The sequence below is a fragment of the Nymphalis io genome, chromosome 13 (genome assembly GCF_905147045.1).
Source record: "Nymphalis io chromosome 13, ilAglIoxx1.1, whole genome shotgun sequence".
NCBI lineage: Eukaryota > Metazoa > Arthropoda > Insecta > Lepidoptera > Nymphalidae > Nymphalis > Nymphalis io.
In genome coordinates this window covers 9,595,472-9,614,097 of record NC_065900.1, presented here as the reverse complement: position 1 = coordinate 9,614,097, position 18,626 = coordinate 9,595,472, and the positions used below count along the sequence as shown (strand labels likewise).

At 32.3% G+C, this 18,626-nt stretch overlaps 1 protein-coding gene across 2 annotated transcripts; it reads right to left on the bottom strand.

The window, feature by feature from the left end:
• Positions 1–858: 858 nt before the first annotated feature.
• LOC126772707 (trypsin-1-like) lies at positions 859–17,305 on the bottom strand. Of its 2 annotated transcripts, XM_050493224.1 has the most exons (8): positions 16,539–17,305; positions 7,890–8,016; positions 7,216–7,251; positions 6,294–6,456; positions 5,836–6,044; positions 5,280–5,440; positions 4,521–4,611; positions 859–2,093 (listed from the first exon to the last, which is right to left on the bottom strand). In XM_050493224.1, the coding sequence occupies exons 1-8, from the start codon at positions 16,638–16,640 to the stop codon at positions 1,972–1,974; spliced, it is 1,011 nt and encodes a 336-aa protein (XP_050349181.1). In that variant the 5' UTR covers positions 16,641–17,305; the 3' UTR covers positions 859–1,971. The 2 variants fall into 2 exon arrangements, with proteins under 2 accessions (XP_050349181.1, XP_050349182.1); XM_050493225.1 differs by lacking the exon at positions 7,216–7,251.
• Positions 17,306–18,626: the final 1,321 nt, after the last annotated feature.

The following is an 18,626-nucleotide window of genomic DNA, read 5'->3' as shown; positions in this document are numbered from 1 at the left end:
AACACGCTGCTCCAATGCGGGTTGGTAGAATACACATGTGGCAGAATTTTAATGAAATTAGACACATGCAGGTTCCCTCACGATGTTTTCCTTCACCGTTAAGCACGAGATGAATTATAAACACAAATTAAGCACATGAAAATTCATTGGTGCTTGCCCGGGTTTGAACCCACGATCATCGGTTAAGATTAACGCGTTCTAACCACTAGGCCATCTCGGCTTTTTTGAAGATACGTATTAAGATATAATTTTATTCCTACTTTGTTAAAAACATTCTAAAGAGTCTGTAGTTCCAACATTTTAAATAGATTAGCTTAGAATATATTTACTGGCACATTAAACCAATGTCTTTAATGACTGACGCTTACAACGATTATTTTTTTACAGTCAACCTGAGAGAAAGTCTAGGCTTATATTTTTTTGAATTACAATCTCGACTTATTTATATAAATAATAAAAATGTAATAATAATGTTTAAAATAATAGACCTAGGTAATAAAAAATATCTTTTTATTTCTATAATTAATAAAACAAAAACAAAGATAAGCTGTCACATAAATAATAAATTAATTTTCTAATACGTTTTATTTAAATAATAATTTTACATTACTGTTAATAATTCATAATATGCACACTAAACAATCAAATTATAAAAAAACACATTAATTATAAAAGTCACTTACATGAAAAATATATTATTTACAATTAACATTAACAATATTCCTAGAATAATTTCAATGTGACAAAGATCACAGTAATAGCTTAAAGAGCGATTTTTCTTAATACATAGGTAGTAAAATTAATACAAAAACATTTTTAACAATTAGGTAAGATTGACTCCATTATTTTTATTATTAATTGATATTCAGAGTTAATGATTAAAATTAATGTTAAATAATGATAATAGCAATTATGATGATAGAATATTATCATGATGATGAGAGTCAGTAGGAAAAAAATATGAACATCTGTATAATTGATAAAGACAGGTAATATAAGAACTATGATTGAAACATTGATAATTATAACGTTAATGGTGATGATAATAATGATGATGATTTCAATGGATATGCAATTAATGACATAAATGTTATAAACTTTATCACAATTATATTTACAAAACTATATAAAACTTAGTCCCTTAATATTTTATATACAAATAAAACATTGAACACGTAGGTAGTCGTCTACAGTCGCTTAATATCTATTGGTAATCTGCACCACCGGCCTTTATATTATATATACAATTATTAAATTACTTACAAATACTAAAAACTACTTTCGTGTAACAAATAAAAGAAGCAATATTTTAGTTCTTAATATGATTTTCAATTTTATTTTCAAACGTATTTATAATATTTGAAAAAGGAATAAGAATATTTTTTATTATAAAATTTATGATTCATAAAACTTGGCTGTGTTAATATATTACTCAGTTTATAAAGAATTTAAGTAACTTATAGAAATATTTATTTATTCTATTGTCTTATTTTTTACTTTTGCTTTTGATGTCTGCTAAATAATATTTAATTGAGCATTAAATTATTAAAGTCTTAGGATGAGGTATGCAGAACATAAGTGGAGTTTTAAATAATAGTACTAGGTATTACCATTTTATGTTTCTTAATTTTATAACCAGCTATTGTTAAAAGTTAAATAATTAACAGCTTACTTACTAGTAACATCTTGAAAAAATTAACAAAAAAACTTAAACTAGACTTTGTGACTTTTACAAAATGTTTCTTAATCATAGTAATGGACAAAATAAATTAAATAATGGAAAAATATTCAAAATTTTAGTTAAATAAAATTGCCATTATATATGACATAGCACACTAAAATATACTTATGACTATTAGAGGATTTGTATAGTATTCATAAATATTAAATAATGATACTTAAATCACGTTATATAATACATATATAATATTATAGTTTATCTATGCCAATAAATAAACAAATACAAATATATTATGTACCACAGAGACACGTGTCTCGTAAATTCGCTCTCAACCAGGGGAGGTAGCGAGTTATTCGAGTGTACACGCCGGGATAGCCAGGTCTACCACACCCCACACCCCATGAAACAATACCTGTAACATATATAAATTACTGTTAGGAATATGTCAAATATTTAAAAAATACTAAATTGTCTATGATCTCATGCCAAGATAAGATAAAATATTGACAAGAGTAACATCTATGTCCGTTAGCTAAGTGACTATTAACACGTAAAAGTATTAGGTCCGCACATATGAAATTAGCATTTTGTCGTACTGATCACTTTATTCTGAAATATCTCCCCTTTGGTTAAGAATTCCAAACTCAAATTTTTAAATTCTTTTATCTGGTACATTTGAGTTTTGAAAACAGTCATTTGTTTTTTCCTCATTATTTTTTTTTATGGCGTCGCTTATTACCGCACAATGGAAAACATGAAATATCAGTATATTTACGAGTACGTGTTCTACCGTGGCACCGATGCTGCAGAAACAGCTCTAAGGATTAATGATGTGTACGGCGCTGGTGTCGCAAAAGAATGCTTTCTTTCGTACGTTTACGTACGGTACGGTACGTTTTTGGTTTAAACGTTTTCGTTCTGGAAATTTCGATCTTCAGAACCAACCCCGTGTACGGCCGGAGACCAAAGTGGAAAATGAAGAATTAAAGGCTTTTGTGGAAGCGGATCTATCACAAAGCATTTCAGAGATAGCTGCAGGCTTCGGGGTAAGTGATAAAACTGTATTAATCCACTTAAAGCAAATCGGGAAAGTAAAAAACCTTGAACGATGGGTATCATAATTTGAATTGAGTGAATCGAACTTGCAAACACGCGTCGACTGCTGTGTTACTTTGCTCAACCGACACAATAATGAAGGTATTTTAAATCGAATCATTACTTGTGATGAAAAGTGGATACTATACGATAATCGGAGGCGCTCGTCGCAATGGCTGAACCCTGGAGACCCAGCCAAATCTTGCCATAAACGAAAATTGACTCAGAAAAATTTACTTGTGAGTGTTTGGTGGACTAGCGCCGGTGTCGTTCACTACAGCTTTCTAAAATCTGGCCAAATGATTACGGCAGATATCTATTGTCAGCAACTGTAAAATATGAAGGAAGAACTAGCTGCTAAACAACCGAGATTGGTCAATCGCTCTAGGCCACTGCTGCTTCACGACAACGCAAGACCACACACTGCACAACAAACAACCACTAAGTTAGATGAGCTACAATTGGAATGTCTGTGATATCCACCTTACTCCCCGGACCTTGATCCATCAGATTACCATTTTTATTTCGGAATTTAGACAACTTCTTACAAGGAAAAAAATTCAACTCTGATGCGGCAGTCCAAACCGCCTTCAAAGAGTTTATTCATTCTCGCCGCCATGGTTTTTTAGTAAAGGGATCAATGAACTAAGAGATGGCAAAAGTGCATAGATACTTAGATTAATTAAATATATTTTACAAAAAAAAAATTGACTTTATATTCCTCTCGTACAAAACACCAATTTCATATGTAAGGACCTAATATATAGTGAAATAACATAGCAAAATACTATAGCAACAATAACACAATCAAAATATTAAAATTCTAAATAGATATCAATAATATAACCACTATGTAAACCATTCCGTTTAAAATTGTTTTATCATTTCTTTAGTATTCATAAAAATAAAATTATACACGTGAGTTAAGATGGTCTCATGTGGACATATTTAGATGTGCCTTAACTAAAGGTGATTTATATCAAGGAAAACTTCTCCAAAATTTGTAATGCCTCTAGCACAGACTTGAAATCAAAAGAGACTTTTTTATTATCTGATAATCTCAATGTCATCTACGTTAGGGCGCAATTTACTCATTTTAGTATCATCTTGATTAAAATCCAAATACTTATATTTATCCAAATAGATATTACAAGAAAGCAGGTATTTTTGAATCGCCAAAGTGACTAGGGTGGCCATGACACCTTATGGTAGCCTCATATCGCTCTCACCGCGGACTCTCTGCAGTTTCGCAGAAGAGCCTCGGTGAGAGCGTTCGCCCAAATTGGTGCACCGTACAGCGCCATGGTCTGCACCACAGCAGCGTATAAATGCCGGCAAATAGCTCAAGGCAGCAGTGCCATTGATTTAAATGGCATGAATTGACATGAGCTTCGGGTCGAGTTGTAAAAAGTGCCCCCGATGTTCCATCTTCCGTCTAGGAAGATAGCATAGTGATACACGTGCTACTAGCTCCTCGAAAGGGACCCCGACGTTAACCGTGGAATAAATTCATCATTCTTCTAGCACCATAAATTCCTTAGCTCAACAGAGCAAATGGAAAGGTCAGTTTGATTTAATTTTTACTGTCAAAAACTTTGAAAAAATACACGTGGGGTGAGGTAAGGAGGACTAGGATCATTGTATACTAGATATGTCAATGTATTTCCTCTTCACCTCTTCACTTGTTTATACAGATTATGTTTACATTATATACAATATTGTTAAAAGAGACTAATTTGCTTACCCACAATCTGAAATTTATCTCCTTGTTGTAACAACAACGGCCCGCCACTATCACCTTGACAGGAATCCGTTGAAGCTCGACCCGCGCAAAGCTATAAAATAAAAAGAAATTATAAAGGCTGTAGACTTATGTATTTAAACAACACAAAATAATATGATACTCAATCACATAATTTAATAATAAACTAAATGCTGATTAACTGTTAATGATTTTACTATAAAATCTCCGGCCTATCTATACCAACGAGGCAGTAATTATTAGGAGTATCGTATCATCATCAATATTACCGATTTGCCCTTATCATATTTATTTACATTCTGACTGCATCGTTGGTCTAGTGGCAAGAATTAAAAGTAAAAAGTATTTTTATTGGCCCGACATGGGTTATTAAGGTTTTTCTGTCAGAAAATTTGCAGCCCGCGCTCTGAAAGTTGGAAGTGTATACACTCCCATGCCTCAGAAAGCCCATGCCTCAGAGAGCTTGATTCTATTTTATTTCTTAATTATTTTTCTTTACAATTTTATATTCATATTTAGTACTTAATATAAAAATCAGACAATGACAGATTCATGAGGCTTAAGATCTAAAGACGATATATAGCTGACCGCAAACATGGTAGCGTTCACGTATTGTATATTCGTTACCTTTAATTACATTTTTCATTTTTAAAGATAGATATCTTTCCTAATTAGAGCCAGATATACAATCAAACAACACCTACATATTTTTGTTGGCACTGATAACAAAATTGTACATACCATGTTGTTAGTAATGCGTGAGGCTCGATACTTCATGCCACGACACTGCGTAAGCGATAGGATCGGAACACGCACCTCCTGCACGATGGCAGGTAACTGACCACCTTCAGACGTACGTCCCCAGCCAACTACAATGCCTTCCTTCCCTGATGGATCTACGCCTGGAAATCAAAAAAAAAATTATTAGTTATGTAGAGGACATATTTATTTATGAAATGGCACTAAACAACGTAACAGTAAAATCTCTCTCTTATCTTCACCTTTCGTTCGAAGCAGGTTACATAAAAATGATACTCTGTGTCCCTTGTTTAAAATAAAATCTTATGTAGTATTTTTATTGATTAAAGAAGGGAAAATGTGTATAAAAATGTTTAAAATCGATGAATGGGTTATAGCTACCGAGGCATGTTGCCAATAGCTCCACAAACATTAAATATGTACAAACATCACGGAGGATTTGATAATGTAAAATTGAAATAATCGATAAGAATTTTTTATTTTATTAATCTTATATTTATAAGTAATAATATGAGGTTTTTCAAAAATGACAACGTACTCGCTGGTGGAAGACACACTGGTTTGATGATTTTCGAGAAGGTGACGGGTTTCCGAAGTTTTAACAAAGCAATGTCGTTGTTGTAGGACTCAGCATCGAAGCTGCGGTGTCGGACGATGGCAGTGACTGCTCTCATGATAGCAGCGCTTTCCGTCGTTATCGTTTGGTCGTGGTCACCCAGAATCACTCGAATTTTGGATCGTTTAAGTCTGCAAAATGGTATTGTCATGTTAATAACTATATTAGGAAGTATATTTATAGCTTTTGCTTTAAGAATTTAAAGGAATCACAGAAAATATTAAAAAATATGTTTCAATTCTAAAACCACACAGGTAAAAATTAACTTGTGTATAAATTATGGCGAATGCTTAGAATAATGCTTCCCTCGTAAAATATGTATTAATTTGAGTCTCACACTTCTTCGAAGTGACGAAGCTATGAAATATTTACATACTTACTTCCTAACACAATGAGCCGCTGTCAAAACATACTCCTTCGTCAATAATGATGCCCCACAGTGGAACTGACCATCATAAACCAGCCGTGCCATCCACGGGTACCGGTTGAGACCTGCTGCTACGCCGCCTACTATACGATTCTCCTGGTTCGGCCCACTGCATTCTACGGAGAAAGTGACGGTTAATGAACTAGTATAGGAAGCAGGAGCCTGTGTTACTGGTTAATTGACTAACATAAGGTAATGGTGACATCGGCTTACTGTGTTAGCTTTACTAATTAAATAGTTGCTGATTGTGAGAAACTATCATAAATTTTTAGAAAAGTGTCTATGCAAGGTATGTGAAATTATTCGAATTTTAATTTACAGATAGTGCATCTAAAATAAATTGTTGTTGCAGTTGTTAAGCTATACTTTGGTATATTATTTAACAAGTAATATTATTTGCACATACAATCCAATTTTTTTCTAAAACCTGTCTATTACAAAGTTACGATAATATTCAAAGTATAATTAATAAACATACAACAAGTATGACTTTTTTTTATAACAGCGATAACAAAACCATAACCATACAATAATTGTTATGAAATTATTTTCACCAATTATTTTCTTACAACTGAATGCATTCTTTATTTTATATATTAAATATGAAATAGTCAAAACCAGGAACTTGACCATAAACCATAAATATAGTATATACCACTAAAGAAGACTAGTTGAACTATAGACTTAGGTAGAGGAAAAAAGCAAAAGGTCAAGTTAACGCTTTAATGCGTTAATTATAAGGTATAGGCAAGTTTTGTTTACTATAATACAATAAACAAAAGAAGTGAGGAAACATTGTGCCGATAGATGAGCGTGCTACATATACAATTGCATTTATTTTACAAGTGCTTCATATATCCTAATGTGAAACTTACCTATCTTTCTAGGAAGTGGATTCGCTTTTCCGCACTCTAAAACGTGAATATGAATGAAAATTATTAGATTTGCTAGAAATTCTACTGGTGGAGATATAGCAACTAAACTAAATTTAATAAGTGTGTTGAATATAATAGAATGTGCATATATATCCCTGTGGTTGTGTAATAGTTTGAAAATAGTGATCTTATGCATATAGTTTACAACCTTAAATTTAACTAAATAAAATTAACATAATCTTATTTCGTATTCCATTCGCACATTTGGTTTACCGTAACAGCCTGTGAATGTCCCACTGCTGGGCTAAAGGCCTCCTCTCCTCTTTTGAGGAGAAGGTTTGGAGCTTATTCCACCACGCTGCTCCAATGCGGGTTGGTAGAATTCACATGTGGCAGAACTTCAGTGAAATTAGACACATGCAGGTTTCCTCACGATGTTTTCCTTCACCGTAAAGCACGAGATGAATTATAATCACAAATTAAGCACATGAAAATTCAGTGGTGCTTGCCCGGGTTTGAACCCACGATCATCGGTTAAGATTCACGCGTTCTTACCACAGGGCCATCTCGGCTTTTTTTTTTTTATTCGCACATTTGGTTTACATATTTTTTATATTCCAATCGGGTCTTTAACAATACATTAGTAAACTCAAACATAAACTTCTGTTACATACCACACGAGCAGTTCCTGACCTGAAGGTCTTCTTCGTCATCTTCCACGCTCTGCTCCTCTAAGAGAGGTACCTCCAAGCCGAAGAAAGAGTCGAAAAGAAATCGTGATGATCTGTTCCCAGTGGATACCTGAAAATATACGTTTCTACCTTAAACAATTTGGAAATTAAACACATATTTTTGTGATCTATTAAACTCATTCTCATTGTTTTAGTAGCTAGCCCATTAGCACTGCGGCACGAACCGGAATACCACAGTTGTTTACCACGTTGCGTGTGTACACGGTATCAGACGATGAGGCAAAATCTGATCCACGAAGCCGGACGAGACCTCTCCCTGCGAGCAGTCGGGTCGGCGTGTAAATAGTAGCGAAAATTGTGGAGGAAGAATATAATTTTTTCGCCAATCTACGAGCAGAATTCGCCGATCAGAGAGCACGAGGGTTACCATGGATGCACTTCAACGATCCCGTATTCTCTTTGATCTACATTCTTCATAAACAGATCATCGTCGCCAAAATTCGGATGGAACATATTTAAATCCAGGTAAACAACAATGCGTTATTACGTGCTCAATTTTTGTTTATAATTCATAGTACATAAACCTACATGTATTGATTGAATATATACCTAATACATTATAGATTTATATAAAATGTAAAGAAAAATATTATGTCACAACAAAATGTAATTATTATTATTTATTATACCCTCACCCCACTGTTTAAGTTTTATTGTATTTTCTTACTACACATCCTCATTTGAATAATTAATATTCAAATACTATCGCTTCACTATTTTTATTGTCTCATAGCGCAAGACGTACGTTTAAATTTATACGGTTTAACATGAAATCACTTCAGTATCTTTAGAATTGGATAATTGTTTCTCTATAACGTTCAAACTGCTTGACGATTCCAAACTTCATACGTAGTAGATTATGCTCTAAAATAGGGTAACTATTACACAAAAAATATTTACTTTAATTGAAACGATTTGATGAAACTGGCGGGTAGTTCACTACTCTCAAAAATCAAAATAAACCTTACTCGAGTAGGCTTTTACAAGCACGATTTAATTGTTATTTTAATAAAATATATAAAACATCGATAAATTTATATTTGAATCGCAACAATCTGTATCTGTGGGAGGCTTTCGTCCAGCAGTGGACGGCAAAAGGCTGAAAAAAAAATCTGTATTACAAACTAATACAACGAAATAAAGATCCAAAACTTTCGTCTTACAATGGGTATGTTTGATCAAGCAATTTTTTTCTTTTTTTTATGTGACTTATATAATTTTGATATGCATTGCGTGAGGAGGTTAACTTTCCCGTTGAGCGCGGATGTACCGACAACATTGCATAACATAATTGCGCGCTAATGTCAATGTTGCTTTCACAATCTTAACAAGATCGTTCCGGTCTCTTCTGTGATGTTTTTTTTATCTTTTTCCCTTGTTCTTTGATATGATTGCTTGTGAACTCATATTTTTTTACATACTTAAGGTGAAAGAGAAAGGTTTTGTTTGCGCAGATTTTTGCAACATTAACCGAACCACAAATTATTTTGCATTGACGTGTTTTTTTTTTATATTAAAGACAAAATTATTTTATCATTATCGTTTTAACTTTCCCTTTGTATAAATACTTTATTAAAAACATAGATAGGTAGGTTGCAGGCCGTATAAACTTATATACCTACCTACTTTTTATTTTGTTACCATTTTAAAATACAATTAAATCTATAATCCAGCGATAAGTAAATTACAATAATGAATAGTATTGGTTGCTTAGCGGGTGTTTAATTAAACACTAAATAATATTGATTTATAAAGCCGTTATTGTATAAAATAAAATATGCGTATACTTATTCCATTTATTATAAATGTATATTGAAAATTATATTTTTTTTATTCCAAGAAATAATAAAACATAATTTAAATTAAATCTTTACAATAACGCTAATAACAAAATCATTTATATTTATTATATATATTTTGTTCTATTATAATTATACCTATATACCACCACTAAGGCATACGTCGATTTTCTTTATTTTATACCTAAATATAAAATAATGCTGCTCGTCGCATTCCGACTGTTGAAACTGAATTTAATTCGTACGCTTTCCCTCGCAATGCCACGTAACTCTGACGAAACATACGGATATGTGTTATAAATATTAGATAACCTATGACATAAGGTACTAACAAGGCTAAGGTTGCTTATATATAAACAATTATGTTGTGACCTAAATACTATATACTTATAATAAATAGAACCTCTTCGTTGATTGAAGTCGATTATAAGTTAAATTATACTTTTGTCAAGTAGGCTCAAGATTTTACATGCATATATTATAGTGAATTGCTAGGGTAAAGTATACAAAACAAAGATATTTGATAGGAGTGAAAATTTTATGAGGGCATAAGGACTTATTAGGTCCCTACACATGAAATTGGTGTTGTGTACGAGAGGAATATAAAGTCAATTTTTTTTTTTGTAAAATATATTTAATTAATCAAAGTATCTATACACTTTTGCCATCTCTTAGTTCATTGATCCCTTTACTAAAAAAATATGGCGGCGAGAATCAATAAACTCTTTGAAGGCGGTTTGGACTGCCGCATCGGAGTTGAATTTTTTTCCTTGTAAGAAGTTGTCTAAATTCCGGAAAAAATGGTAATCTGATGGATCAAGGTCCGGGGAGTAAGGTGGATATCACAGACATTCCAATTGTAGCTCATCTAACTTAGTGATTGTTTGTTGTGCAGTGTGTGGTCTTGTGTTGTCGTGAAGCAGCAGTGGCCTAGAGCGATTGACCAATCTCGGTTGTTTAGCAGCTAGTTCTTCCTTCATATTTTACAGTTGCTGACAATAGATATCTGCCGTAATCATTTGGCCAGATTTTAGAAAGCTGTAGTGAACGACACCGGCGCTAGTCCACCAAACACTCACAAGTAAATTTTTCTGAGTCAATTTTCGTTTATGGCAAGATTTGGCTGGGTCTCCAGGGTTCAGCCATTGCGACGAGCACCTCCGATTATCGTATAGTATCCACTTTTCATCACAAGTAATGATTCGATTTAAAATTCCTTCATTATTGTGTCGGTTGAGCAAAGTAACACAGCAGTCGACGCGTGTTTGCAAGTTCGATTCACTCAATTCATGAGGTACACATCAAATTTTTTTACTTTCCCGATTTGCTTCAAGTCTACTTAATAAAGTTTTATCGCTTACCCCGAAGCCTGCAGCTATCTCTGAAGTGCATTGTGATGGATCCGCTTCCACAATAGCCTTCAATTCTTCATTTTCCACTTTGGTCTCCGGCCGTCCACGGGGTTGGTTCTGAAGGTCGAAATTTCCAGAACGAAAACGTTGAAACCAAAAACGTACCGTGCTTTCTTTTGCAACACCAGCGCCGTACACATCATTAATCCTTAGAGCTGTTTCTGCAGCATCGGTGCCACGTTAGAACTCGTACTCTTTACGAGTACGAGTTCTACCGTGGCTACCGATATCGTGGTTATGTTATACCGATATTTCATGTTTTTCATTGTGCGGTAATAAGCGACGCCAAAGAAAAAATAATGAGGAAAAAACAAATGAACGACTGTTTTCAAAACTCAAATGTACCAGCTAAATAAATTTATAAATTTAAATTTGGAATTCTTAACCAAAGAGGAGATATTTCAGATCAAAGTGGTCAGTACGACAAAATGCTAATTTCATATGTAAGGACCTAATATTTTTCACCAAAAAAAAATTGTTTCAATACTGTTTTTACTCTAAATCGTGGGAAATTTATGTGTTTACAACTGTATACGATTTACCATTAACTTATCGATAATATCGCACATGATACCATGTGCATTTCAAAGTTTGTTAATACTAATTTAAGTTAATGCTAATACTAAAATGTTTTTCCATGAATCAAATAGGAACATTCCTTGAAGTTAATCAATAAGTAAATTTATTAAAAGCCGGGATGTAAGTTAATCAATAAGTAAATTTATTGTAAGCCGAGCTGGCCTAGTGGTTAGAACGTGAATGTTAACCGATGATCGTGGGTTCAAACCCGGGTAAGCACCACTGAATTTTCATGTGCTTAATTTGTGATTAAAATTCATCTCGTGCTTGACGGTGAAAGAAAACATCGTGAGGAAACCTGCATGTGTCTAATTTCATTGAAATTATGTCACTTGTGTATTCTACCAACCCGCATTGGAGCAGCGTGATGGAATAAGCTCTAAAACCTTCTCCTCAAAAAGGGAGAGGAGGCCTTAGCCCAGCAGTGGGACATTAACAGGCTGTTACTGTACTGTAAATTTATTAAAATAACTCGTTGGTTAAATAGCTAGTTTATAAAGCTGCAGATCCCAAGGGCCCAGGTTCAAATCACGAGGCAGGTTAATAAAAAAAAATACTATTTTTCTATCAAGAAATTATCAGTATCAACCCAGAGTTTAAAAATTGGCCATGTTTATACTCCCGTTTCTCTGATTATTTTAAGGGAAATTAGTGTACACCTGTGTTTGTGTGTGCACACTTTATGCTCTATAATAATGCATGTACAGTTGCCTAGACTCCGTTGAGAGCGACCGCCCTAGCCGATATCGGTCAGGAGGACATCCTTAACGCTTAAACTAAAGAACCAAATCGTGATTCGTGACCTAAAAGCCCAAGAACCTTGTAACTTTCGCTAAGCAATATATCAATCAATGTCAAACATTTAAAATTGTAATTAAGTATCGAGGTTGATATCACAAAAAATAACAAAGAGATCCTAGATTTTATATAATTCGTGCAAATCTGAACTAAGCCCTGACCCGTCCACAATGTTGCAATGGACCTTGATTTTAATCAGCTGTCCTTAATACATTTGAAGTTCAATATCAAATCATATTGTATTGCAATTTGGTGACAATAGACTATAAACAAAACAAAACAATGGTATCACAATACCGTATGGCAATACGCCACAGACAACACAAAGTTGTTCCCGTAACATAAACATAATGTAGATTAAATATTAATGTAACATAAATGAATTATTTGTGTATTTATATTTTTAGCTCAATTTGAATGACAACAGTGCTGAATGATAATATATTTTTGTAAGGGCGTTCTATAACAATCTCACGGTGCATTGAGTCATAATTATCGCTAGAATGAAGTTTAATTTAAAACCTTAGAAATATTTACCACGCTTCGTTATTTTTGTTTTCTTTGACTTTTATAACGCCTTTAAATTCGTAAGGTCAATCAGTAAACTACTTTCCAAAGTAATTGCGGGCCTTTCACGAGGTAATTGTTATTGTACTCTCGTTTTTGTTATCCGACGTCGTTTATCAAGCACAAGAAAGTATTGACGCTCTTGCTTATACGAAAACGAGGGCATATTTTTTAACAATAATTGAAATAGACTTATAGATATTGTAATGAAGTTTGGAAGGAAAACTGTTTTATTCGTTATATCATATATCAAAAACTAAAGAACCCAATCGTGATTATCATTTTCATCGATTCACAAATAAGCAATAAATAAATAGACACGACATATTATATGCTCCACAAAAAACTATAATATAATCCAAAACATCTGTTTTCAATGAATTACTGATACCTTCTCCTAATTTCTCCTTCAGTTGGTCGTAAAGCTTGTAAAGTGCATACGACAATTTATTGCCCAGGGAGTCAGGATCGAATTTTCGACTTAAAATATCGAAATACAGGTGGTTTTTAAAACTTAGTTTTACAATGTTTCACTAAGAGTAAATAATAAGGACTTTTATTGTCTGTAAAATTAATTCTGTGATGCATCTCTCTTTTGCGATTAATTGAGGAAGGACCCGTAAGCAAGCTTAATAATTAAATTCAAACACGCAAACATAAGTTTGGAGCACCAGCTACATCTCTAGAAAGAATATAACCGGATATTCTATTACGTAAAATTGAAATTAAAATATATATGTAAAATATTGAAAATGTATTAGGACATTTAGGCCCAAAAACGTTAAATTATGTAAAATACAATCTTACGTAATGAAGCGTAGATATGTATACGTACGTATTTTAGTTATACTTATAATTCGCGATATAAGCATTTGTAAACCTAATTTAACAAGCGTTATTTATGACCTTGTAAAATTTAGACAAAAGTTATTATTTTAAAATAGATAGGTATCACGGAGTACTATAGTTAAGTTAAATATCATAGTTTTCAACTGAAGATATCGTATCTTCAGTTGAAAACTATGATATTTTCTTTTTTTTAAACTACTTATTTAATATCCAGACGACAATGTTGTTAACTTTCATTATATTATTAAACAAATTAATGTGTCATCTTCGTTTCTACAACAATAACCGCTGATTTCCTTTTTAAAACTAATCTCGAGTTGCCAGTTCTACTTCAATCATACTTTAAGTTTATTTCAAAACTACACACACACACCTATACATTAATACCCTTCTAAGCCGATTTTCAATAAATTTAACCGCAATAGCAGCTTGAATCGAAATAACAGTAAAAAACAAGACATTTACCTGTATCTTTAATCCTTGTCGGGTGAAACAATGATCAGACGGAATAACTGTAACGCTGCCCACGGGTATCCTCAAAACAAGCTCTGAGCAGAACTAAGTACACAAGAACAGGAAAAGGGCGACTGCTGTCCATTTATCTAATAACAAAGCAGTCTGCGCTTTTAATGAACTACGATAATGGTAGAGGTATGCCACGACAATTAACTGAAACCGTTGTTATTCTTACATGAGATAAATTGCCGCCGATATGATTATTACGAAAGTATCATATGTTAATTTTATCTTATACGAATTAAATGGCATTTGTTATTTCTATTTACTATTCTGTGGAAATTTTTGGTATGTGTTAATATTATTTTTATATTACAAATATTAATTATAATTACGTATATTTGACTGAAAATAAATACGACCAAGGTAATTTGAAAAAGCTTGCTAAATTTTGAAATTTTTGATTATATCTTTCTCTAAGTAGGCTAATTTGGACAGTCAATGATCGTTGCTTGTTAATTAATTAAATTTTCAATTAGAAATTAATAAGTATGAATTTAATTTAACATAAAAACTTGAACAAGATTAAATAAACTATTCAATTTTAAATAAAGTCAAGGTTAAGTATATATCATATATATTTAAAATCAGAATAAATCAAAGCAATGATCGGCGCTTAAGACAAATCTGCAATTATCAGTTTTCTACCAAGCCTACATATGTGATTAGGCATATCATAATATACATTCCTAATACCGACTAATCTCGATAAGTTTTCTTAATTTAGTTACAGCATAAATGTTTTGTTTATTTCAGGTTAGAATAAGCAGTGAGAAGTAATTTAGTTATTATTAAACTATAATTTTAATTGCCTTTCAATAATCACAATCGTTATTCATTTATTTTATTTTATGTTATAACAAAAATCTAAAAGATCTAATCGAAGATTATTTATTCATTTAAGCAAATTATTCCCAACTTTAGACCAAAATTAAAGGCCAAAGAAGGTGTAATAAATATGGCAACATTATATAACGTTTCGTAACCGGCGAAAGTAGTGCACGTCCGTTTCATTTTTCAATAATATTGCTCAACCATTATTTTAATTCTTATAGGTATAAGAAGTTAGTTATTAGTACCAAATAAAAAAACTGTGATTATAAACAATAAGTTTGCTGCGAGCAACCATCTCCTTACTGTGGGAATATGCCCAATCAATTAATAAACATAATAATTGTCTATGAAATTATCTTACTAATATTATGATAAAATAGTATCTGTTTATTTGAAATTACGTCACAGGATTACCATGAAGAATCTTTGCGGACACCTTTGTAATGTTAAATACAATAGCAAAGAGTAATTCATACATATATAATCGATATAACAACTTAATGTGAAAAAATACGAAATGTAATGTCGTATTAAAGAGAAGGTGGAGCTTATTCTACGACGCCGCTCTACTAAAAGTTTAGTGTAGAAGATTTTCCGTAAACGCAGGTCTTCCCGAGCCGAGCTCGAAATTAATTATAATCGCAAATGAAGCACGGAAATAATCAATGATTCGTGTCCGGGTTTAAACCCGCGATCTTCCGTTTAGATTAATGTTTACTATGACAATATATTGTACTTTTTTTATAATAGTTATATTAATATATATACCGAAATGCCCCTCTATTACCTACTACTTATCATTTTTTTAGTTATAAAACTGTTTCATTTTAAAGACAACAAATATGTTATAATAAAAATATTATTTAAAAACATTTATGGAGGCACTAGAGAAATTGTTTTAGTCATTGTGAAAAAAAATACATAAATGTAAACATAGCTATCAAATAGATACAATAAATATATCGGAAATAAATAACACAGGTTAAGCCCTTTAACATTAATAGGTATATCTATAGCATTTATATTTTATTATAACGCCATATTCACCGATAATTCTCACTATCGCTTAACGTAATTAATTTACTATTAGTAAGCAATTAACGTAAGTATCAAGCGAGTGCAATCCACTGAAAGTAAAAGTGCATTTGAAGTCATTGCACTGTCGTGCGTAATGTGACCGATAAAATGTTGTTTTTTTTACTATTTAAATTACTTACATGGTTATCAAGTATAGCGTCCTGTGGATTTATTTTCCTAGCCTCTGAAAGAGCTAATATAAGGAGCACACAAAATATAGCCACTGATCTCCATGGGCACATTGTCGTTGTTCGGGTGTCGCGATATTTTGAGTCGGCGCGTATTTATTTGCGCGGCATCTCCGCGCGCGCGCTTACTGTCGAATTCGGCAGCAATGATTCAATGGCATTATTTGGATATTTCGCAAACAAATCGCTGGCCGACTGGCGCTGTCGGCCGCGGCCGCGCGGAATCCTCTGCGAGCTGGGGTCTTCGGCCACCACATCGCGAACTTTCTCTTCGAACCAAAATAATAAGCCCCACCGCCGTTACCACCACAACTATGCATAATACACAGCTGTCTCATGTTATCGTTATCTTAAAATAAGGTTGTACATAAACGATACTTACCAATTAAAACCTATTTTAATCACAATGCAAATACAAAATAATGTTGTCTTTCCTATTTCTAAGTAATTTTGATTTGTCGCAAACACTATTAGATACTCATCTCATGATATCGATGTATATTTATCTTTCAGTGTAAGTAAATAGAATTTAATTTTCACCTGTATATATTTTTGTGTAACAGCCTTAATATAATGAAAAGTATAAAATGATAGACATCTACATCATGACCCTATCATCTCTCACGATATCATAAGATCGCAGGTGCTGGATTTTCCACACTGATAAATGAAAGTGAAATCATAGCGCCGTCTCGGCAGCATTTCCGCAACACGTTCAACAAAAAGATCAAATTTCAACACGTAGCTAGAATATTAATTCTCTTTCTATAGGATTCAAAGGTCTTATTTTTATTTTCTCTAGATACAAGTAAACCTCTTTTTTATGTACCTACAAGGAAATGAAAAATATATTTTCATTTATTTTATTAAAACGTACCTATTAAATATTCAGTAATTCTAAAATTAATATTTAAGTAATTCTATAACACTAGGATATATTACATCTCTTCGCTGTTCATAAACATTCGTTGATATATAAAATGCTTAGTTAAGAGTTTTTATTAATTTTATTAGAACTTAGAACTAAACCTAAGCATATATATATATATATATAATTATATTACGATATAAAAAAAGTAATACTTAGAACTTCACTAGCTTTATGATTCATGAGCGGACTAGATTTATAAAGATCCAAGACTCCCAAGACTATTTTTTTTTTCATTGCGTTTTATTCAATATAATTGAGGTCAATTATACATACCGTCAATGTAAATTATTTAAAAGTACCTGGGTGACTCATTTGTGCTCTGCAGCTGAATCACTATATTATAAAATTTAATATTTTACTACGTGTAAACAACAATCGTTTTATTATTCCGACATTACATTCAATTTTTAAGTATTCCAATAAAATTAATTATTAAAAATACTTATATAATTGAATTAAATAGAAAATATGATATTTGGTTTTGAAGAAACTATTCTTATCAAGAAACACATTCACTAACATGAAAACATAATATTACTACAATTGCCAAGCGGCGCGGCAAAGCATTATGTATACATGATATTATTAAATGATTGAAAAATACAATTTCGAAGAGGGTATCTGTGAAAACCTTGCATTATTGTCGAGACTGGTCTTATCGCAAATACACGGATTAAGTACAGCTAGGAAGTGAATTTATTATTATTTATGTTATTGCTACTTTTTATACTATTAACTTTAATAAATTATTTTACATTATTATAGTTTGTTTCGTATTATGTATTTGTGTTATATTATATTGTTTTGAACATGTATTTTTTAATATTTATAACAGTAGTATTACTCAGAAATCAATGGGTTTAATCCTTCGTATGCCGGAGCGCATATATGCGCTCCCAATTTTATATCCGTAGTATGCCGGAGCGTAGATATGCGCTCGAACGTTATCTCATAGTTCAAATTTTTTGGTTTTACACTACACTAGAGAAACATATACCTAGCTCTTTTTTATCCATAGTAATTGATATATATTTGTCTCCCTCTCTCTTTTTTATGAGATTATCATTTCGACCAATCAGCGACGACAACATTCACGTCGCAAATTCGCG

Coding starts and splice junctions, on each gene's coding strand:
- LOC126772707 (XM_050493224.1), bottom strand. CDS start 16,640: ATGTGCCCATGGAGATCAGTGGCTATATTTTGTGTGCTCCTTATATTA. Junction 6,457..7,215: donor TCCACTTCCTAGAAAGATAG/GTAAGTTTCACA, acceptor CTTTCTCCGTAG/AATGCAGTGGGCCGAACCAG. Junction 2,094..4,520: donor AGATAAATTTCAGATTGTGG/GTAAGCAAATTA, acceptor TATATGTTACAG/GTATTGTTTCATGGGGTGTG.